Source organism: Anopheles bellator, chromosome 1, assembly GCF_943735745.2.
Source record: "Anopheles bellator chromosome 1, idAnoBellAS_SP24_06.2, whole genome shotgun sequence".
Taxonomy (NCBI): Eukaryota; Metazoa; Arthropoda; class Insecta; order Diptera; family Culicidae; genus Anopheles; species Anopheles bellator.
The window spans coordinates 46,082,702-46,104,027 of record NC_071285.1 but is presented as its reverse complement, the minus strand read 5'-3'; the positions used below and the strand labels follow the sequence as shown (position 1 = coordinate 46,104,027).

The 21,326-nt window shown below is 52.0% G+C and overlaps 6 protein-coding genes across 6 annotated transcripts; 3 read left to right on the top strand and 3 right to left on the bottom strand.

Moving 5' to 3' along the window:
- Positions 1–65: 65 nt before the first annotated feature.
- On the bottom strand, positions 66–2,109 carry LOC131215983 (probable cytochrome P450 308a1). The gene is made up of 5 exons (XM_058210382.1): positions 1,375–2,109; positions 1,124–1,311; positions 832–1,057; positions 357–753; positions 66–291 (listed from the first exon to the last, which is right to left on the bottom strand). Exons 1-5 carry the CDS (start codon positions 1,888–1,890, stop codon positions 125–127), a joined length of 1,494 nt encoding a protein of 497 aa, XP_058066365.1. The 5' UTR covers positions 1,891–2,109; the 3' UTR covers positions 66–124.
- A 1,039-nt stretch (positions 2,110–3,148) lies between these two features.
- LOC131206733 (methylenetetrahydrofolate reductase (NADPH)) lies at positions 3,149–4,254 on the top strand. Its single transcript, XM_058199405.1, has 2 exons — positions 3,149–3,164; positions 3,230–4,254. The coding sequence occupies exon 2, from the start codon at positions 3,247–3,249 to the stop codon at positions 4,201–4,203; it is 957 nt and encodes a 318-aa protein (XP_058055388.1). The 5' UTR covers positions 3,149–3,164; positions 3,230–3,246; the 3' UTR covers positions 4,204–4,254.
- Positions 4,255–4,286: 32 nt separating this feature from the next.
- Positions 4,287–14,904, bottom strand: LOC131206732 (maternal effect protein staufen). The gene is made up of 5 exons (XM_058199402.1): positions 14,661–14,904; positions 10,106–10,599; positions 7,802–10,036; positions 7,482–7,723; positions 4,287–7,413 (listed from the first exon to the last, which is right to left on the bottom strand). The coding sequence occupies exons 1-5, from the start codon at positions 14,789–14,791 to the stop codon at positions 7,138–7,140; spliced, it is 3,378 nt and encodes a 1,125-aa protein (XP_058055385.1). The 5' UTR covers positions 14,792–14,904; the 3' UTR covers positions 4,287–7,137.
- A 1,435-nt stretch (positions 14,905–16,339) lies between these two features.
- Positions 16,340–17,563, top strand: LOC131216420 (replication factor C subunit 2). The gene is made up of 3 exons (XM_058210906.1): positions 16,340–16,473; positions 16,542–16,653; positions 16,717–17,563. Exons 1-3 carry the CDS (start codon positions 16,391–16,393, stop codon positions 17,548–17,550), a joined length of 1,029 nt encoding a protein of 342 aa, XP_058066889.1. The 5' UTR covers positions 16,340–16,390; the 3' UTR covers positions 17,551–17,563.
- A 172-nt stretch (positions 17,564–17,735) lies between these two features.
- LOC131206609 (EKC/KEOPS complex subunit TP53RK) lies at positions 17,736–18,557 on the top strand. The gene has a single exon (XM_058199224.1). The coding sequence runs from the start codon at positions 17,736–17,738 to the stop codon at positions 18,453–18,455; it is 720 nt and encodes a 239-aa protein (XP_058055207.1). The 3' UTR covers positions 18,456–18,557.
- On the bottom strand, positions 18,448–19,638 carry LOC131206608 (dehydrogenase/reductase SDR family member 4). Its single transcript, XM_058199223.1, has 3 exons — positions 19,446–19,638; positions 18,840–19,377; positions 18,448–18,771 (listed from the first exon to the last, which is right to left on the bottom strand). Exons 1-3 carry the CDS (start codon positions 19,568–19,570, stop codon positions 18,601–18,603), a joined length of 834 nt encoding a protein of 277 aa, XP_058055206.1. The 5' UTR covers positions 19,571–19,638; the 3' UTR covers positions 18,448–18,600.
- Between the last annotated feature and the right edge of the window lie 1,688 nt (positions 19,639–21,326).

Sequence of the window (21,326 nt, the reverse complement as noted above, 5' to 3'; positions counted from 1 at the left end):
ACGGGGCGAAACCGTTTAATTCAAAGTGTTCGAAGGATACGAAGGAATTAAACGCGGATTTATTATGCCGTGATGTACTCTTTATTTTGTGTAATTTGTCCACATTTGCCATACCGATCGCAGATTACGGTCGTTCCTTAAAGTTTAACCAAACACCCGATTTCGGAGTCATAAGAAATGAGCTTTTGGCAAACTCCAAAGGAAGTTCTTGCTTCGGCGAAACAGTGACAGTGTACCGGTTCAAAAGTGATGCAATTCCGATTTTGCTTTGATGCAGTCCAAACTTCATTCCTGTAACAAAACGAAACAAAATGTTAGGAATTTGTGTTTCCGTGTATCTCTCTCAGTGAACGCACCCAAACACAGGCGGGGCCCTTCACCGAACGCGAGGAACGCATGCCGATGGCGAGCTTTACGATTTTCCTCCGTAAATCGTTCCGGATCAAACACGAACGGTTGCGGGTATATATCGGGATCGTGGTGAATCGCGTAGACCGGAACTACGACCGATGTGCCGCGACGGAGCACCACCTGTTTGGTATCGCCCGGAAACTGTGGCGGAAGCACGTAATCCTTCGTGCAAACACGTGGCAGAGTAAACACCGGGCTGTGCATCCGTAGCGTTTCCAGCATGGCCGCATCCATGTAGGTCAGCTTGTGCAATCCAGCTTCGGTCAGTTGTCCGCCCGATTCCTGCAGCACCGATCGTAGCTCTTGCACAACGCGCTCCTGAATGGACGGATTGGCGGCCAACTAAAAAGAACACGACCGGAACGCCCGATTAATGTTTCCGTAGCTGGACGGCACGCTGGTTGGCCCACGTTTACTGACCTCGTACAGAAGGTAGCACATCAAGGTGCTGGACGTTTCGAATCCTTCCGACAGAAACGTTACCGAGTGGCCGGCGGCAACATTTTCGTCTATCTCGCGTTTACCGTTGTCGGACAAATTATCGCACATGGCCTGAAACAGATCCTGTCTCTTTTCCACCTTCCGTTGGCGAATCGTTTCCCGCACCATCTGGCGGAACCACTGATCGACGTAGGGTGGCACGAACCTACGAAAGAGGTGCGCGAAACGTGACGCAAACGATTGACGATGGTGCCGATGGGGCTTTACTCACGGTACGCGCAACAATTTCGCCAGACCCGGTGCGAACAGGGTCAACTGCAATCGGAACGCAGTCATGAAGGACGGCGTAAACAGGGCATTTCCCATACGAGGAAACTCGGCATTCGGGTTCGTGAACGATTCGGCATCGATACCAAAGGCAACGCTTGCGACGACTCCCACCGTATACTTGGAACATAACTGCAAATGATGGAAATGTTAGCGAACAGCCCGCCGGGGATACGTTTTCAGCAGAGCACTCACATCCTTTGCTTCGAAGTGCGGATCCTTTTGGCGCGCTATGTACTTCAAAAAGTCGTCGGCGATCTGCTGCACCAACGGAAAAGTGGCCCGGATGCGATTGGGCGTGAAGACGGTGGTCATCTGCGATCGGCGTTCCTTCCACAAGTCGCCGGACGAAGCGAACGGATTGAAGGCGAGCAGCGGATCGAGCGATTCGTCGGCATGGAAATCATTCTTGTTGAACGACGAAAACTGGCTCGTGACGACATCGCGCACCAAATCGAGATCCCGCACGACGATGCCGGGTTTGTTGGCGAGCTTATAGAAACCGACCCACGTGGCCTGCGGGAACGAACGGTACATATCGTCGAATATCTCACCGTAGTGCTTCCTGCCCGTAATCTGCTCCAGCAGGTTGCCGAAAATGGGCAGCGGCTTCGGGCCGGCCACTTTCCCCACCCGCTGCCAGTAGCTGAGCCTCCATTTGAAGTACAGGCAGAGGGCCAGTATGGCGAGGGCCACGCACAATCCGAACATCGTTCTGCGCCGTGAATCGAATTGCAGAACCTTGCAACCTTGACTCGGTGCTAAACCTTCTCCTTCGCCGGTGATAACGGTAATGATTGGCAGCCTTCCCACAAAATAGCTCCGTCCTGCTGCTGCCGGGCCCGGTCAGGAAGCTAAATGAATAGAATTGATTTTGATTAAAGCTCTCGTGGGCCAAGCGGGCCGGCGATAACCGGACAATCAGCCGAAACAACCGCCTTCGATGGTATTGAAGTGTCAGCTTGCCGCTGCGTAGACTGCGATGCTTTTTTTGTTGACGGCGGACAGCAACGGATTGAAAAGTCAATGGTACAAGTAAGTAGGGTGACCATCAGGTAAACGCGAAATGAAATTTGAGCGGTGGATTACTGAGATTGTTGCGAAATTTCCGGTTGATGAATGTACCGTATTTTTCCGTGTATAACGCGCACTTTTTTCCCAATTTTTTTAGCTCTAAAATCTGGGTGCGCGTTATACAAGGGTAGTAAACATTTTGTCTCCTCCAAGCATACAAATGTGCCCTTTTAGGTACATATTCTATAGTATTATTGAATAAATTATAAAATGAAACACTTGTTAGGAATATAATTATCCATACAATATCGTTTTTAAGTCATGGCAGGGAGTTAAAACAGAAGTTGTTGTGAAATCATTTAAAAAATGTGGCATTAGCATGGATCTGAAGATGTCGCAATTTATGAGGACTCTTCAGAGAGTGACAATGAGGAGTACATTGAACAGCAATTGGAGAATATCAATTTGTCAGACAGCAGTGAATCTGAGTTTGAAGATTATTCCGAAATATAAAATACTAGTATGTCTTTTGCAATGTATACGCATTTTATCTTTAGTCTACTTTAGAATATTTATAGAGTATTTAGAGTAATACATTATTATCATTTGATATTTGTTGGATATCACATATCTGAAAAATGTAAAGTAAAAAATTTGTTTTCCAATTTTGTTCTCGTAAAATATGGGTGCGCGTTATACACGGGTGCGCGTTATACACGGAAAAATACGGTAATTCAAATGCCTTCGACATGATTCAACAAAATGCAAATTTATTCGTAACTGAAGAAATGGGACGAGAAGGACAGAACCACCCAACATTATGCGCTTATCTCGGTTCCCATAGCGAGCACTACAAAGTGTTCTGAATGTATCGCAATTGCCCTGTCGGGTTATCTTATCTCGCGCTACAACCGCAAATGCAATCCCACACACATCCTCCGTCCTCGTACTGCACCTTCTGTGCAACCGAGGTTCGGGGCCAGCGTGAAGATTCGTGAGCAGAATTTTAAAATAAACAACAAATTACCCTCGACAGTGTTACGCAACAAGCCGATGGAGGTCACAACCACGCAGACGCAGGGCGCTGGAAATTTGCGCGATCAGCTGCAGCAAATCTTCCACCCAGCATCGGCCACCCGTTCCGCAGCGTTCTCGGTGGAAATATCGACCAAAGATGACACCGCCATCATCGAGCGGTTGCGTGGCCTATCGCCCCAACCGATCTTCTGCTCGCTACCGTGGGTTTCGGATGCAAATTTGCGCTACGAGGACGACTTCACGCGGATGCCATCGCTACGGTTGGCCGGTCAATTGCAGCAGGCCCAGTACCCCGTCGTGAGTCACCTTTCGTGTTACAATCTGACCGAGCAGCAGGTGCAGAAGATACTGGCCACCGGTCTCGTGCGCAATCTGTTCATCGTCCGCGGCGACACCGTTAATCCGACGCAGCGATTTACCCATTCATTCGACCTAGTGGACTATCTGCGCCGTGTGCCGGCCGAGGATTCCGCTGGCGGCACCGCCACAGCCTCACGTCTCACGATCGGTGTCGGTGGCTACCCTCAGGGACACCACCAGTCACGATCACCCACCGACGAGATACGGCATCTCGCCGAAAAGGTTGCGCTTGGGGCCGATTTTCTACTCACGCAAACGCTGTACGATGCGGCATCGTTCTTTCACTACCGGGACCGGTGTCGGGCGGCCGGCATTAGCATCCCGATAGTGCCCGGTATCTATCTGCCACACTCGTACCGTCAGCTGCAAACGATGTTGGGCTTTACGAGAGTTACGCTGCCACCGAGTGTACGGGACGCGTTCGAAGCGCACGCCGGCGACACGCCCGAGGAGTTTGAAGCATTCGTGGTGGAGTACTTTTCTGGCGTCGTCCGTGAGCTGCTGGACCCAATCGAGACCTCAATCGATGATCCGGTGAAGTTGGTCCACTTTTTCACCTTCAACAACCTGAGTCTGCTTCAGAAGGTGCTTGATCGTGTCAAGTTCGAATAAAGAGAACGGGGTCCGGGCGATCCTGCGGGATCGGCTTCAATCCGGATGATGCTGTGAGTGTCTCCGTCTAGTTTTCTGCATAGTTTTATTTATTCATTCCATAGACTTGTTTGGTTTTCGTACAAATATGATGATGATGACGTCAGAGGGCCGTCCGCACGCGCACATTCTTCTTCCCGAGAGTGCCCCCCAATGGCCGCTTCCCTGCTAGCTTCTCTATCGCGACGATTTTCTCGAGCTCGAAAGTTCCACTCTAAGAGACGTTGCTTCATGCGCATCACCTAATACCCCCGTGTGTGTCTTTTGAAGTTGATTGGTTTTTATGGGCAAAACACTTTGTCCCGGCTGGCCCGGAGCGGAGCGTTTCTGTTCTCCACTCCGGGGGGTGCCGGTGGGCTTGTGGTCTAATAAAATGTGCTGATGAAGACTAACTTCTCGAAGATGGCCGGGCCGACGTTAAAATACCTGCCTTCGCGTGGGGGGTTCGGGTTCACATTCGTTGCCTGTTCCGGGCCGGGTTTTTTGGAGAGTGTACCACCAGTTTGTGTTGCCTTCTATTAAAATGTTCGAAAACTGTGTAACGATTTTTAAATTTTCTAAAAAAATATTGGCTGATTTGGTTCGGCTTTTTCACCTCTCGACGGCGGGGTCCTGACTCTAGCCGGATCGGTCTGTAGTGGTTCTTTTAACATTTTCTAAACACAAACAACACTCACTCTTCGTCAACACTCTGAACTGGACGCCGTGGACAATAAGTTAATACAGAAGCAGGCAGCCAAGTCAGGACGGAGCGCGACAGAGTGTGTCGGGTTCGCCTGGGATCGCACCATGAAGTAGGATCAGGATGTCTCACGGTTCGGATCGGTTGAACTCTCCTCCTAAAAGGGTGCGAATGAGAATAAGCTATCGTGTAATACTTGATCGCCACTTTTCTGCCAACCGATCCTACCGGACCATGCCGATCACTCTTCGCCTCCGTCCCGGCGTCCCGTCTGCCAGCCTCTAGAACTAAGACGGTACTACGCGATCCTCTACTTCTTTGTTTTCTGCTTCACTTCTACAACCATCAGCCAATCAACAATAAATAGTATGTTCCGGTGATGAGGATCGCCGGTTTTTGTTGTTGTTGTTGTTGGGGGGAGTTTTCTTCCTTTGCGCCACGCCATCAATTACCATATGCCTAAAGAGGAGTTCTTCAAGTGGGGGGGAGGGCCCCTTGTTTCTTTTGGTTGCCTCTCTGCTTCTAAGTTTTACCCAAGCCTAAGGTTCTTCCGCCGCTTACAATGGGTTCTTAAATAAAATGTGTTTCCGAACGAGTTCCGCCAACGGACAGCTCCTTGTGTCGGAGGGGCCGCCGCCGGCCCCTACTGATGTCTCCAGCTTCGTGGATTTGTTTTGAAAAAATGTATTTTTTTCTCGTTTCCTACCCCGAGAGAGGGGCGGAAAGAAGTGAGTTGTTGAGAGGTGCGTTTATGAGGGCTTGACTTAGTGCCCGCCCGGCGTCTATTGTTATGATGAATTAATGTGTGATAATGTAATGAGGATGAGTGTCGACAGCAGTCTACTGTTGTCGACGAGTGTTCCGTTGTTGTGATACTATTGTTTGATATCCGTTATGTGGGGATTTGAGGGTTGTGGGGGTCTCGCTGCAGCTGCAGTTGATGCTGCTGAGTGCGATGAATTTCGGCGAAAAAATACATTATTTCTTACAGTTATGTAATATGTTGCATACGAACACTAGCAGAAACACACTTAAATTTACCGGTGCATCGATCCGACCGTGTAGCGCGCGCACTATTGGCCAGATGTTTGCCGTACCACAGCCCGATCCATACACCGCTTGTTAAACACGCGCCTCTTTTCAAGCCCAACAAAGCCGGGACCCCTTCGGGTCCGGTTGACCCGGTGACTTGAAGTATAAGTAGTATACACGGACGACACGACGGACGCTCCGCGGAACGCGCGTCAGAACTCAGTAAAATCTCGATCGCACGGTGATCGCGACTTTAGTCGAGATTTTACTAACTTCCTCTGCGTAACGGGGTCACGGTTCGTGGCTTTCGTGGCGCGGGCGCCACACACACACACACACACATTGAAAAGCAGATTGATGAAGGTTATCAAACGAAATACGAAATTATTACAATCTTACGGACGGCACGTTTGCCATCGCCACAAGATACCGCGCTGCTCCTGGGGGCGGGATTCCGCAAGTAACACAATTGTTGAGTAGCTGACCAGGGCCATCCGTAGATTCCACCAGCCACCTGCTAAGCTCCTAGTCAGCGATCAAGACTACACTCTATGCGAATGAGAAATGTGGTTACCCTAAGTGCTCATGCCCTGGCCACTAGCGTTCTGTGTTACGACAACACTCTCTCTTTCGTCAACTTTCGCTCACACTACACACTAGATACTACGTGATTCAAGAACCTTCATGCACATCTTGTCTTCTCCGCCCGCCCGTCCAAGCGACGTGTGTTATGCCCTTTTTTCTGTGTGTGTGGTTAATCAACTCTTGGCTTAGGAAAATGGTAATCAATTCTGCCGTCGTCGCCCAAACCTTGGCCAGGCTTGGGCGACGCGCAGTGCCGTGTAGCAGGTGCCACCGGTGTGTGGATTCTGTCTCACGCAGCCACACCAAAGCCGAGCGGCCGCAGACAGTGGCGTTGTTGCCCGATGTGATGCCCGCTCACCATGTTCAAGGTGCGCCACTGGATGCGGCGTGGCGGACCGCCGTGGCACAATTAGCAAATGTTTCGACAAACAATCAAACAAAACGTAACAAAAAAACTCGGAAACAATCAACTGGATCCCCGATGGGAACCAGTTGCACATTCGCCGCCTTTCCCCCTTCGTGGGGTGGCTCAACGCTTTGTGCTGCCTCACCACCAACACGCGTCCCGCTGCATTACAACACCACTGCTCTTGCTCTTACTTGCTGGCCGTCGCTGCTATGGCACCGTCGTCGTTGGGGCCACCAGCCGTCGGTGCCACCGCCGGCGAGGAGGAATTGATCGCCGCAGGTTTCGGCTTCACGTTGTCGAGCCCGATCTTAGACAGCATCTCCAGTGCACAGCGGGCCGCCTCATCCTGAGACTCTTGCAGGCTCGCGCCGCTACCGTGGCACATTTGCGGTGGCTCCGTCGTGAGCACCACCAGCGTCAGATACTCGCCATGGTTTCCTTTGGGGAAATCGGAAAGCTGGACCTGCAATGGAACGGAGGTTCTAGATCGGTGTGTCTCAAACCGTTCTGCGGTCCGCGTGCGGGACAAACCTCAAACTTCAACAGCTGCGCCAAGTACATTAGCTGCTCCTTGTTCCGCCCGACGTCCGGTTTCGATGGTGTGCCGGAAGCTGAAGACTGCACAGCGGCTGTAGCGGACGTAGCTTGCGCACCACCGGAAGACGCACTCGACACACCGGAACTGTTGGTGGCCGTACTGTCGTTCGAAGCCGTACTGTCGTTCATTAAATCCCTCGCTGATGCATCACCGCCTTTGCCGTGCTGTGCCGTACCTGTGAGGCGAGAAGACAAAAACGAGTCGTGGAATCATTCTCACTGATTCTCATATCATCATTGGTCGCTACCATTACCGTTCACTAGCGCGCGTGAATCCGATGCGTTGGACAACTTGGACGGGACGATCGATTCGTTAAACACAACCTTGCGCGGGCCGTTGCCTACCGTGACGGCTTCTGCGTTGGCGGCCGCCGATTGGTTCTCCTTGTTGACGGCGCCGGCCGATGGGTTCGTTTTGGTGACGGCAAAGCCCAGCTCACTCAGCAGCCCCTCGGCTGCGATCCACTTGGCCGCCTTCTTCGTTAGGCCCACGCCGACCGCACACTTACCGGCGGCACTCACCCCGATCGTAAACTGTTTCCGCCGCCCGGTGGACGATCGGTCACCCTCGACTAGAGTGTAGACCGGTTGCTTTTCCTTGCGCGCCTGCTGTATCTGCATCAGGCGCGAGATGGGATTCTCCTGTTCCGACACATCGGCCACCGATTTGTCCTTGATCAGGTTGCGGGACTTTTTCTTCGCTGCGGTTACCATCGAACCGTCTGCGGCCGGGGCAGACAGTGCGGCCGTGGCAGCATTCTTTTTGTTTCTCCGCTCGCACTGCGACCGTTCCGCCCACGGAGCGGTAACGCCGTGGGACGACGACGACGCAGTGGCCGACTCCTGATCCATCGTTTTCTTCAGCTTGCGCAGCTCGTCCAACATTTTCTCGGCCGCCCGCTTCTTCGACTGCTTCTTGCCGGTGCCCTCACCCTCGGTGACGATCGTTCCGACCTTGCACTGCGTCACGAAAACCGTCATGTGCGGGGGGCCCTTCTCGCTGATCACTTCAAACTCCACCGGCAACTGGCACTGCACGGCCAGCTCGTGCACGAGCGAGATCGGTGACTTTAGCTCCGCATTCGGATCGCCACCATCACCGTTGACGCCCGGGTCACCACCAGCTCCGACCGTTCCGTCAGCGTTCGTGTGTTTCCCTCTGCCCTCGCCTGTACTTTCGCTCAGCGTCAGGGGCTTCAACACTTCGAGCGCCCGGGCGGCGGCATCGTGGCGTGCCGCCTGCGGAGTTTGACCTTCACCGAGAAAAGTCCGCTCACCGACGCGCAGCGTCGCTTTGTAGAGCTCGTGGACGTTCATTGACCCGGCCGGAGGACCGTGTCCACCGTACCCGGCGGCCGCCGTATCGCTGTGATGATGGTGCGGAGGATGATGATGGTGATGGTGAGGGTCCCCCAGACCGCCACGATGGTGGTGTGCGTGAACGTGCGGCGGCGGTTGATGCTGGTGTCCCGGGTGGAAGCCACCCATACCTCCCCGTCCGCCAGCACCACCCGGTGGCGCACGACCCCAGAATCCACCGGGTCCTACTGCACCGCCGCCGCCGCTGCCGCCACCATCTAGACCGTGCGGGTGGCCGTATCGTCCACCACCCGGTGGCAACCCGGATCCCCCGCCGTATGGCAACAGTCCAGGGATACCACCGCTGCCTCCGGGTGGTAGTTTATCGACCGGCCCCGGCCCCAGTGCGCGCCTTCCGCCGTTACCGCCGGGAGGAAAGCCACCGCCGCCATTCGCATACTTCGAGACCGGCAACGGGGACGCCATCACCTTGTACACCGTCGGTTCGCCCCGCTTCATGGCGAGCGCGTTCAGCTCGACGGTCGGCGTGAAACTGCTCGTGTTGCCCTTCACGCCACTCTTCGTGCGCCGATTCGTGCGCGCCGGCGGATGTTTGTACTTGGTCTCGGCGATCGCTTTACCGGCCGCCTCGTGCTGCGCCTTCTTGATGCTGGCGCCCTCGGCCGTGTACTCCTCGTCCCCGAGCTTGAGCGTGACGGTAAAGCGCTTCTTGTGGGCCGGCCCCGTTTCGCCCGTCAGCCGGTACTGGTGCAGTATCTTGTTGTGCCGGGCCAGCTCGTTCACCATGCACATGGTCGTTTTCTCTTTCATGTTTGCCAAGGTTTCTGTCGAGTTCGCTGAAGATAGGGAATCCACCGTCGGTCCCGTCGCCCCTTCCGCCACCGTTGTATCGGATCCCGAAGCACAGGCAACCACCGGGTGGGCTACCGATGCTTCCGGTGGCGATACCGGAGTCGGGCCTATCGAAACGATCGCTGTGCAGGGAGCGTTTGCACTGACGGTAACCGGAGCCGTCGTCGTCGGGGCCGATGATGGATGGGCATCCTTCGTTGCCTTCGCGGTCCCTCCGGCGGTCGGTTTAGATTTTTCCGAGTACATGCCGCTCCCCTTCGGAGCTCCGATGGTCCCATTGGTCTGTGATGTGACGTGGCTGTGATGGTGTACTTTTTCTGCAAAAACAAAACAATCCGTTCATGGCGGGTCTTCGGAAAGGACTCTCCCGGGGAGGCAATGCTTACGGTCTGTGGTCGAGGGTATGTGACGTGTTTTGGTACCAGCGGGTGTGGCCGCCGACACCACCGGTATCGGCGGCTGCACTGGTGGAGCCATCGCTACCGAGTGGTGCACGGAAACGGGTGGTTGGTGCTGCTGCTGATGGGGCATCGAGGGTTTCCCATGCTGACCACCGCCGCCGTACGGTGGAGGTAACTTGCCGACAACGCCAGGATGCGGTCCCGGCGGTGGTGGCAGTGGTCCACCGGGGTGCTGCTGGTGCGGTGGCAGGCCAACGTTCAGCGCGGGCGGTGGATGCAGATGGGCCGCTGTCATGGGCAGAGGCTTAGGGAGACCGCCGTGAATGTTGGGCCCGTTCGTGGTGTAGTAGCCACCGGCCGTTGGCGGCGGTGGTCCGGGCAGAGGCTTTCGATGGGGTGGCGGTGGTACTTGCATCTGCAGATGTGGGCCCATTGCCGCCGGATGATCTCGAGGGTGGTGATGCCGAGCGTTGTTCAATCTGAAAGTGGACCAATAAAAGTATTTGAAAAAGACTGCCAAAGCGCTACGTTCGTAAGGACGTGGTGGTAAACGGAGCGTGCGTTTCGTCACTGCACTGCACTGTCGACGGTAATTCTTGGCTTCTTCGTAGCAGTAGTAACGATCGTCCATCCTCCCGCTGGGTGGTGATCCTCTCGACGTCATCTCGACGTCATCATCACCGAAACGCCCGACTCAATTCACTCGATCCTTTCGCGATCACTGCCACCAATCGACTGGCGCGGGAAAGGTTCCAAAGCGAACTGCTAAACTGCGCCACTCAGAGTTGGGCTCGCGGAATTGTTATCCCCTCCGGTCACTCGGCGCTCGGCCTGGCTAGCAGAGTCGAGAGTCTGACCGCAATCTGATTTACCCTATTTACTGTGACTGTGTCATATATTATTAATATGAACAGCACTGTCAACCCGCGTTCCTGGCCGGTGGCCGGTGTTTTAAATCGCTTCCCCAGGCCGCCCTGTACCCTTTCAGATAGTTTTACCTATTCCGTTGCCTATCGCCGGGAGTCCTCCTCCGGGAAGTCAGCCACTAGGCAAAGAAAACCGAATCCTTACACTCGTCTCGTCTTCGTGCACAGGGAACAATAATTCCAATGATCCTTTCTGCTTCGTAAGGGAGTCTCGGCCGGTGGTGCCAACGGTTGCCAAAGTTCCCATCCGACCAGTGTAGCCATCTCGCTCCTTCGCCCAGCACGACGGCGTCCGTGGTGTACCGGTTCGCGTGGCATTCGCGTTCGGTAACCGGCTTTTTCCATCATCTATCGCTGCCGAGCTGACAACTTCCTCTGCGGCCACCATCGGGAGCCTTTGGAAGCGGCGCAGACGAAAGAGCAGCACCAGGAGCGTGTAACTGGACTGACGAGGCACTGACAGCGAGAGGTGAGAAAAGGATTTATGACCATTTACCGAATAAAACAAATAAATAAACGGCCATTCACATCCACGCGGTGTCCTGCGTCCTGCTGTGCGCGCGTCGAGCCCGGGGTTCGCTTCGGTCGGGGAAGAAAACCGAAACAAGCCGGTCTGCACCAGGCGGAATGTGGAGCATCCGAGACCCCTACCCGGCAATTCCAAGTGTCCTGGCCATCATCAGTCGCGCTGGCCCATGTTAATATAATCGATAGAAACATATTTTTAATCCTACAATGTGTAGGACCATTTTACTTCTTAAGAAGCACTATTCGGAGGCCACATTTCTTTTGTGCGCCCTCCTCTTTCGGGGTACTGCGTACTTGCGAAGCCATAAAGAGTCACAACAACGCACGGCGGCTCCATTTCGCTCGCTCCCTTCGAATGGTGTCACTGCGTCGTCGTCGTCGTCGGCAGTGTCGTAGAGCATGGAAATCACATTAAAATATTCATGTGTGAAAAATGGATCGGCCACACACGGGAAACACGCGGCGGCCACTGAGCCACAATGTCTCGCTCCCGAAAAAGGGCGCGAAAGCTGCATACCGTTCCTTCGGGCAGCGCGTCTTTTTCAAGGGCATAAATTATGACCGGATGTGGAATGCGATACCCCCAGGAAGCGGAACTTGTCAAGTAACACTTTGCACAAAAACGGCATCGTAATAGTACAGGCCAAAAGACGGTAATTTCCCATCCAATCCTGGCAAACGGCTAAGCAATCCCGTGGCCATTTAACCAATCCGTAAAAGCTAAGCCACCGGTTCAAATTGACGTATCGTTTTCTTCTCTTCTTTTAATTGCCATTATGCTGTCCAGGAGCAGCACCGAGGTCCACTATTAACGAGGTCCTGCTGGGCCGGTATTGCTCCTTTCCGTGCGGACTGATGCGGACAATGTTTGGCCGGCGAAACCTGTGGCCAAGGGACAACAAAGCGGCAGCATCGCGTTGTAGTGTTTTCTGTTGCAGGTCCAGCCATGCTTTGCAGGGAACCCCTATTCATCCCTCGGTCTGGCCACCTCACACGGGCCCGCTGGGGTGGCCAGCGGCAGATGGGTGCATTTTAAGCCTCTCTTAACTTCTCGCTTGTTTATGCAAATAATTGCATCCTGGCATGTATTAAAAAACGCAGAGATCTATCGACCATTCTCTCTCTCTCCTTCTCATTTTAACAACAAAATATACGGAGCTCTGACGAAAATGACAGCCTTTTTCATATTTCAGGAGAGACCGAGCGCGCGGCTCCCGACCTCTCGCCAATTCCTCGTTTCATTCATCACTTTTTGTCCGTGCCAATAGGCGCGTCGGAATCGTTTCCCTTCGTCCTGGCATCGGCCGAACATTATTTTGCAGGCGCGCAAGGGGGTTCCCTTTTTTCGCACAGATTTTTTTTTGTTACAAAATATGCATTTCATTGCACCGCGTTTTTTTTTATTGCTTTCCATCACTCGGCTCGAGACATTCCCGGGAACCTCCCCGTTGTTGGTTGTCTGCCATCATTAACGGGTCGATTTTGTCGGCGGGTCGGCGAATAGATGCCGGTGCTTATGAGCGCAGTTCGGTGCTTAACTTCCTACAAAACGACATTGTGATCCCGTGTGGTGGATCCCGTGGCGCTTCTTGTGCCATTGAATGTCCACAACCGGAGCGGCTTTATGATGACGCTAAATCTAAAGGCAAATATTGGAAAAGGCCACGTTGCTTAAACCTACTTTTATTTTTAATGCATGTTTCGCTCTCGTAAATAGCGGTTCATAAGATGCTGCGGGGTTGCGTCGCGCCGGCCGTATGCCACCCCGTCGCCCTATGTTGCACACAATTTGCATTTCATTTTTATTATTCCCTTAAATGACACGCATCATAATCGTGCGCTGCAATCCGGTATCGCACGCTGCTGATGCGTAACAGTGCAGCAGCATAAAAAGTGCGCCATGAACGGAGACTTCCAGTTTCGTGGCATCCGTTCCGCTACCGCGAGGGGCTCCGGCTGACCGTTTATGAATATAGCATCTCGTCAAATGCATTCTGTCAGTTTTATTTTGCAACCCGTCAGCTTCTTATTGACATCAGGACGGCCACCGGAAGGAGAGCAGGCGATCAAACTCTGATGGTTCCGCCGGTCTCGGCAGCTTTGGGATCGGGATTAGTCGCGGTCGTGTGCTGCGGGTTGGCAGTCAGCCACGACGCACCGTGTTCCCATCGGAATCACAACAATTGGATGCTTCATTTCGCTCCCATTCGAGGCCCATGATGGATCCCGGACGGGGATTAAGTAAACATTAAAAGACGTACAACTGCTTCATTTTGGTAGGTTCGATTTGAAACTCTTTACGAGAATGGTTTTAATAAAAATTAAAAATTGAAACCAAATCGAAAACCAAAATTAAAGAAAAAAATCCACAGGACAGCGACGGAATGGTCAGTGCCCGGACAGTGCCAGACTGTCAAGTGATAAACAGTCATGGTATTGCGAAATTATCGCACCGATGCGCAGAGTACGCGCGTTGCAGACACGCGGCCAATTATCGATTTTACACCGCTCCCTCGATATTCACGCGCCATCACACCACCAATACGAGTGTTGCATATGTACGGCGAAAGGGTTTATCATATTATTTACTTATGTTGCCCTTGTTCAATCGCTAAAAAGTTCTCAAATTGGCTCTCCTGTGGACTCGGAGATTCAAGCAAAATTATCCTGGGAGTTTTAAAATGTACAACAATTACATCATTTTTCTCGCCCCTTTCGGTAAAAACCTAGTATGCGTTGCGTTGAGTGTGCTGATAAAACGATGGCAGCTCTGGGCACGTTTTTTCTTGGTGTCGCGCATATGTTGCATTCCCATACCGTTCCGTACACCTTCGTCCTTTGCCGTATGGCAATCTATGTGTTCTCTCTGGAGGGATGGAACTCGAAACGCCGTTTGTCGACGGCTTTTCACTTTCAAATTTTACTGTTACTCTATTGAATTTCAATTACAGGCGCTTCATTTCGTGACACACTCGTTCGCTCGCTCAGTGGCAGCATATGCTTCGGCAAGTAGCAAATTGATTTTTTTGGGTTGTGAGTTCCTCCTTTAGTATTTTTCGCATTTAATTATGCATTGAAAAACTCACCGATTTGCAGGATGCTCCCGCTGCATGCTGTGCGGTGGAAGGTTAGAAAGATGAGGCAGATGTGGTGGTGGTTGCTGATGGGCCGGGTGTAGCCCGGGATGCTGTTGCGGTGGCGGCATGTGTCCGTGCATGGTGACGGTTTTTTTTGGACGAGCGTAACGTGTGTTCGAGTCAGTGGCTGTCGTAAGAATCCGTTCCGGTGCGAACCGGCTCAATCTGAGTCGGCGGCTGCTGGTGTTTCGATTTCCGTTGTTTGTGGCGACCACCTAATTTGATCCACCACCACGACGCGTTAAACCATAGACTTTTGCACGACACTAACCGCACGCTTCACTATCTCGCTCGCACGTGACGCTTATGCACAGACACACTACGCACACCAAAAACCACGGACGAATTATGCTGCAGCGACAGAAGTGACTGTAACGAGAAGGAAATGCCAAATCGATTTTAGAGGGCATGATTATAACGCGTTTCAATGTTTGCTGTGATGATGCGTTCAATGAAAATGGTTCGTCACTCGGGCTCAAGGATGTACACACGGGGCGACCCATGTGATCAGCTGTTTGGAGGAATCGTTGTCCTTTTTCGCGCTGTCCATGACCGGGCGAACGGGAAGCGCGCAACAAGCGGCACATCCGGCAGCCGTTGTAATGGGCATGAATGAAATAACGATCGATCGCACGAATCACTCCGCACGCACGAAGGGGAAATTTTTGCGTCTTCGGTCCACGTCCACGAAGACGAGGAGAGCGTTCCTTTGGCAAGGACAGCACAGCTGCCCCGAAACAGAAACAGATAGCTACGTCGTCCTTCCCCTTTTGAGGTGTGCGCTGCTGCGTTCGTTTTCGTTGGCCTTCCTACAGATTTTTTCCGTCTTTTTATGCCTGATGGTGCGTCAAGGGCGCACGCTGGACAGTCGAACAGAAGGCGAAAGGAATTGTTTGCATTTGATTCCATCATCGCCATCATGGCGGCAATCACAGCCAAAAGTTACCAGATGGACACAGTTTATGCTTGAAAATCGCAACCCGTGATCAACCGAGTACCTTTTTAGCACGCTTCTCTGCTTAACACGACGCGATGATGCCCGAGACGGCGCTCCAAAGGGTTTCCTTTGGGCGATAGCCGTCGTTCTTTTTCTGCAGCACACTATGCTCACTTCGTCGGAATCCGCACTTTTAGCTTCATCCAAACCGTGTCGTCGGGAGATCACAGACAGGTCGCCAACTACAACAAAATTCACACACGCAGCGAGCACGTTCACGGCTTTTCACGGGACGATTATGCGTCGTAATAGCAACACCTCACTTTCCGGCTAAATGCATTGCAAATGGCTGGCTGCTTAGAATCATCGGCAAACAGTAAAGAAAAAAGGGTTTTCTTTACGGTGGATTTTCCGCAGGGGAAATAAACTAAGGTAAGTTATCTAAACATTTGCTGGTTTGCTTGCTACCGTTGTGAGCTAAGGAGAAAACTGACGGCCGGAGATCGCTCCGGAGAATGCGAAACTCTTCTTCTTGCCTTCTTTGCTCGCGGTTTTGCCGTTCTGTGCTGCGCAGACCGACTTATCGCTTAGCCGTCAACCCGTTACCGCTGAACTGACAGCAGCTGTCAAGGTCAATCGACAGCTGCAGCGCGCGAAACTTTGTTTAGGTCCTCCATTTCGGCACATCCTGCGATCCATTCAATACGAGTGTGTTTATGTGTTCACTGTTTAATCTCTAATTATGCCTGAAGAAACTCCCTCGACTTCGTCTGCTGCGACCTCCAAGGAATCGGCGGCCGAAAGCAAAAAGAAGAATCTCCCATGGTAAGCATGTTTCCTTTACTGAATCGATAACAGCCGGCGCTTATTGTGAGGCTCCGTTTTACTTGTAGGATTGAAAAATATCGCCCACAGAAGTTCGAAGAGATTGTCGGCAATGAAGAAACGGTGGCTCGTTTGGGAATATTCGCCACCCAGGGCAACGCACCGAACATCATCATAGCGGTACGAAGCGGACGCTTGTTCCGTTGTGTCGTGAGAATAATGTTACCGTTTGTTCCCTGCTAGGGCCCTCCCGGCGTGGGCAAAACTACGACGATTCTCTGCCTGGCGCGTATCCTTCTCGGTGCCAACTTTCGCGAGGCGGTGCTAGAGCTGAACGCTTCGAACGAACGGGGTATCGATGTGGTGCGCAATAAGATCAAAATGTTCGCCCAGCAAAAGGTAACGCTGCCCCGGGGACGGCACAAGATCGTAATTCTCGATGAGGCAGACAGCATGACCGAGGGCGCCCAACAGGCACTCCGGCGTACGATGGAAATCTACAGCAACACAACCCGTTTCGCTCTGGCGTGCAACACGAGCGAGAAGATTATCGAGCCGATTCAATCGCGCTGTGCAATGCTGCGCTTCTCGAAGCTTTCTGATGCACAAGTATTGGCCAAAGTGGTAGAGGTGTGCCAGCGAGAGGTGCTCACCTACGACGAAGATGGTTTGGAAGCGATCGTGTTTACGGCACAGGGCGATATGCGGCAGGCTCTCAACAACTTACAATCCACTGCCAACGGATTTGGCCACATCAATGGAGCGAACGTGTTCAAAGTGTGCGACGAACCGCATCCACTGCTGGTGCAGGACATGCTGCAGCACTGCGTAAAGGGAGACATCCATAAGGCGTACAAGATCATGAACAAGCTGTGGCGCCTCGGTTACGCGGCGGAAGACATTATAGGAAACGTGTTCCGGGTCTGCCGCCGGATGGACATGAATGAGAAGCTGAAGCTGTATTTTATACGCGAGATCGGTGAAACGCACATGAAAATTGTCGATGGGCTTAACTCGCTGCTGCAGATGACGAGTCTGCTGGCTCGCATGTGCGAAGCCTCGTTCGAGCATGCCTAAATGGTACCAATAAAAAAACTAACGGAGCAATTTCGTTTTATGTTTCAAATTTTCCCAAAAACGAAATCTTTTAAAAAATGACGCATTTGGCAACACTGCATAAAACGTCAAAGCATCAGCATGAAATGTCAATAGGTGGTTTGTGTTTATAAAATGTGCCACTAACCGGTGTTTTTGGAACGAAAATGGGCGCTGAAAGTGAAAGTAAAGTGCAAGTAGGGCTGCTAAAACAGGGCGCAGAGGGTAAACTGTACACTGCCACCTACAAAGGAAGCCTCTGCCTTGTAAAGGAACGGTTCGAGAAGAAATATCGACATCCGCAACTCGATCGACAGCTTACGCGGCAGCGCATCAAAGCGGAACAGAAAGCTTTTCAACGGTGCGCAACAGCTGGCGTGGAAACGCCGGCCCTCTTCGGAGTCGATTTAGATGAACGAAAAATCTACATGGAATACCTGGACAAAGCCGTAACAGCAAAACAGTTTATCGATGAATGGATGGCAACGTCCGATGAATCGGCAACGACAACGGAGTCGCCCAAACTGAAGAAGCTGGCCGAACAGATTGGTCGAATTGTTGGGGTACTGCATCGAAACAACATCATCCACGGCGATTTGACGACCTCCAACATACTGCTTGATCCTCTAGAAGGCGACGATTGTCTCCCGTACCGCTTGGTAACGATCGACTTTGGCCTTTCCCATTTTAGTGACAGCGCGGAGAACAAGGGAGTGGATTTGTACGTCCTGGAACGGGCAATTTTGAGTGCGCACAGTCAGCTTCCGTCGCTGTTTGGCATGATTCTGGAAAGCTATCGCTCGCACAACACGAATCGATGCGATGAAACCATTGCCAAGTACGAAGAGGTCCGAGCACGGGGCCGGAAGCGCACGATGGTTGGATAATTGTTTGACTTTTATTGCAACATCGAACGAGTGTGAATACATTTACCCCTGAACGGCTCGGCCGTCAACGATCAAATAAAAAAACCCTGCCCTCGAAACAAGTACCGTTTAAGAGGTGATTTGATTCCATGAATCATTCAACAGTTTACAATCGAGAAGGCATGCCACCGGAAGCTACGATCGATTCACCGGTGATGTAACTCGCGTCATCCGAAACGAGAAATGCGCAAACTCCCGAAATCTCCCTGGGTTGAGCGATTCTTCCCATCGGAATCCGGGAAAGGGTTGCTTCTTTAGCGGCGTCGGATTCTTGTAGCTGCAGTGAAATGAAACGCAGAATGCGATCAGTAACAAAAGCGCCACCTCGGCAATCGCGATACTTACCGCACCGGCGAATTTGGTTTCAACCACACCCGGTGCAATACAATTGACACGGATGTTCTCCGCGGCCAAATCTTGACTGGCGGCTTTCGTTAGCCCGAGCAGTGCTGTCTTGCTGACCGAGTAAGCACCCAGCAGCTGGAATGGTTGGAAGCCGGCAATCGACGAGATGAACACAATGCTGCCACCCTTCCGCTGCCGGATGTACGGCAACACCTCCTTGGCCAACAGGTAGGAGCACTTTACGTTCACTTCGAATATTTTGTCCCAAGCCGACTCGCTGCAGTCTAGCAAGCCACCAACTTCCGGGTTAACGGCAGCGTTCGACACGAGAATGTCAATGCCCCCATACTTCTTGGCCGCGTGATCAAACAGTGCCTGGCGATCGGCTGCATTCGCCACATGGCATTTGATTCCGGTAACCTCGAGCCCCGGTTTCTGCAGCTTGCTGAGAGCGCTGTCCACATTCCCCTGCTTCCGGCTACTAATTACTACCTTCGCACCTTCCTGGCCGAGTCGTTCTGCGATGGCGAAACCGATGCTGTAACCGAAAACGAGGTGATAACGAGCGCACAGTCTTTATTGCACCGAGTGCTTCGCTGTTTTTACCCTTCCGTCGATGCCGTTACAACGGCCACCTTGCCGGTAAGTCTCTTGGCCGCAACTCCGGTACCACTGCAAAGGTTACGATCCATTGTCAAACGCTTAGCTGTTCCACCAAAGGTGCGCAGCATATTGCCCGTTTTCGGGGACCGTAATTATGCGATAAGTGAACTTTGAAACGGGTCGAATGATAACAGAATTCGTTTGTCACGGTCGCGAGTGTTTACATTGTGACTGACGTCTGCGACAAACTTTTCGCCAACTGTTATACGAATTGTATAACAGCTAGCGAAAGCTCAGGACAATTTTAGAGCTTGATTGAAAATCCAAGATATTAAAAAAAATTATAATTGCCGGTTTTGTACGCTAGATGGAGCGAGTGTCCTGTTGTTTTTTTTTCATTTCTGTTTTTTGAAGGAGTGGACGAAAACTTCGCTCGAAGGAGTGAGTTCGAATTCTGCACTATGGTTGCACTAATTCAATTTTAAGGCCTCCATAGCCTTCAGAATCCGATTCGAATCTCTGTCACCGATTCTTTGACCCGATGGCATCATGGCAAACAATACGTTCTTTAACCAACCTTGTGCACTTCTTGTAATAAGTGGTAAATGAGTGCCTAATCAGCGAGGAGCTTGTTCATTGCCAGCCAACCATGGGATCACAAATTTCGGAAAAAACACCAAAAACATGCCTGGAACTTTACCACCGCAGGGAACGAGTCGTTTGAATACGGCAAATCTACGGGGCGATTCATCTTTCTAAATCGTTTCCACTCCCAGCAGGATGCAGGAAATCACAATGAAGCGCTTCTTTATCGCGAGGGCCTCGTGCAGTGACGCAATTGCTTTATTGCTGCCGTCGCCGTAATCAGATGGCCGAGATCAATCGACCATCGCGGGAGGGCAGATTGGGCCAACGTGGTTGAGAGATGTATTACCTTATAAAACGAAACGAAAACCCTCGCCAAAGATGCGGTACAGCGATACGCACAAGTCGGGACAATTCCACTTCATTAGGAGGCACAACCCCTCCAGGCGCAGTGCTTCGAAGATTCCGCGCTGGCAGATAGCGGTGTCCTAGCAAACACAAAAACAGGTCCAACCCAACTGCTCATCGTGGACTCTGGTGGACCGATTCACCGCTGCGAGTCGGAAGGCAATAAAGTCAATTTATTTAGTCTATTACGGGATGACGACACGTCCGATGGGCCTCGCACTGGATCTTTTTGCCAACGGCCCCCTTCAACGCATCGTTTTATGGGAGTCGCTAGAACGCTGCCCGGCCCCGCAAATCCCGGCAAAAGTGTATAATTATTTCGAACCCACAGTAATTGCGCCCTGGGCGGTATTTTCCCGTGTCTGCCGGCCGGCCGGAGGGTTCGGAAATCAACACCAAGGATCAACCGTGCGGGATGGCAATTGAGTCGTACAAAGGGTGTCACGTCGCTGGGCCACGGCGTACGAACGAAGAAAAAAAGAACAACGATTTACACCAATGTAATTTGGTTTTAAGTCGTTCCAAATTAATTGTTAATCGGAGTATAGGAGGCCGACCCACTGGCAGGATCGGGTCCGGTGGGAGTTGATGCAGTGATAAGTGGTGTGGCTTTGCTGCCATTCTTCATAGGCATCAAGTGGTGGCTGGTTGGTCCTGGAAAAAGGTCCTGTGGCCAGTGGCGTATCAGATTGACAATTTATGGTACTTTTCGCTATCTCAACTGTTGCTCAACGATTGCCCTGCCGAAAGTTGTTTAATGTTGAAACATTTTCGAATAATGTAACGTCGATCGGATCTATTGGTATCAGGCAAACAACCATCGACTATTTCTTTGACTAACAGGATTCCAAATAGCGTACAGACAAACTTCACCAATCAGATCAAACCTGG

Coding starts and splice junctions, on each gene's coding strand:
- LOC131215983 (XM_058210382.1), bottom strand. CDS start 1,890: ATGTTCGGATTGTGCGTGGCCCTCGCCATACTGGCCCTCTGCCTGTAC. Junction 1,312..1,374: donor CGCACTTCGAAGCAAAGGAT/GTGAGTGCTCTG, acceptor CATCATTTGCAG/TTATGTTCCAAGTATACGGT. Junction 292..356: donor AGGGCCCCGCCTGTGTTTGG/GTGCGTTCACTG, acceptor GTTTTGTTACAG/GAATGAAGTTTGGACTGCAT.
- LOC131206733 (XM_058199405.1), top strand. CDS start 3,247: ATGGAGGTCACAACCACGCAGACGCAGGGCGCTGGAAATTTGCGCGAT.
- LOC131206732 (XM_058199402.1), bottom strand. CDS start 14,791: ATGCACGGACACATGCCGCCACCGCAACAGCATCCCGGGCTACACCCG. Junction 10,600..14,660: donor CGGGAGCATCCTGCAAATCG/GTGAGTTTTTCA, acceptor GTCCACTTTCAG/ATTGAACAACGCTCGGCATC. Junction 10,037..10,105: donor CATACCCTCGACCACAGACC/GTAAGCATTGCC, acceptor TTGTTTTTGCAG/AAAAAGTACACCATCACAGC.
- LOC131216420 (XM_058210906.1), top strand. CDS start 16,391: ATGCCTGAAGAAACTCCCTCGACTTCGTCTGCTGCGACCTCCAAGGAA. Junction 16,474..16,541: donor AAAAAGAAGAATCTCCCATG/GTAAGCATGTTT, acceptor TTTTACTTGTAG/GATTGAAAAATATCGCCCAC. Junction 16,654..16,716: donor CACCGAACATCATCATAGCG/GTACGAAGCGGA, acceptor GTTCCCTGCTAG/GGCCCTCCCGGCGTGGGCAA.
- LOC131206609 (XM_058199224.1), top strand. CDS start 17,736: ATGGGCGCTGAAAGTGAAAGTAAAGTGCAAGTAGGGCTGCTAAAACAG.
- LOC131206608 (XM_058199223.1), bottom strand. CDS start 19,570: ATGCTGCGCACCTTTGGTGGAACAGCTAAGCGTTTGACAATGGATCGT. Junction 19,378..19,445: donor GTAACGGCATCGACGGAAGG/GTAAAAACAGCG, acceptor TTTCGGTTACAG/CATCGGTTTCGCCATCGCAG. Junction 18,772..18,839: donor AAACCAAATTCGCCGGTGCG/GTAAGTATCGCG, acceptor ATTTCACTGCAG/CTACAAGAATCCGACGCCGC.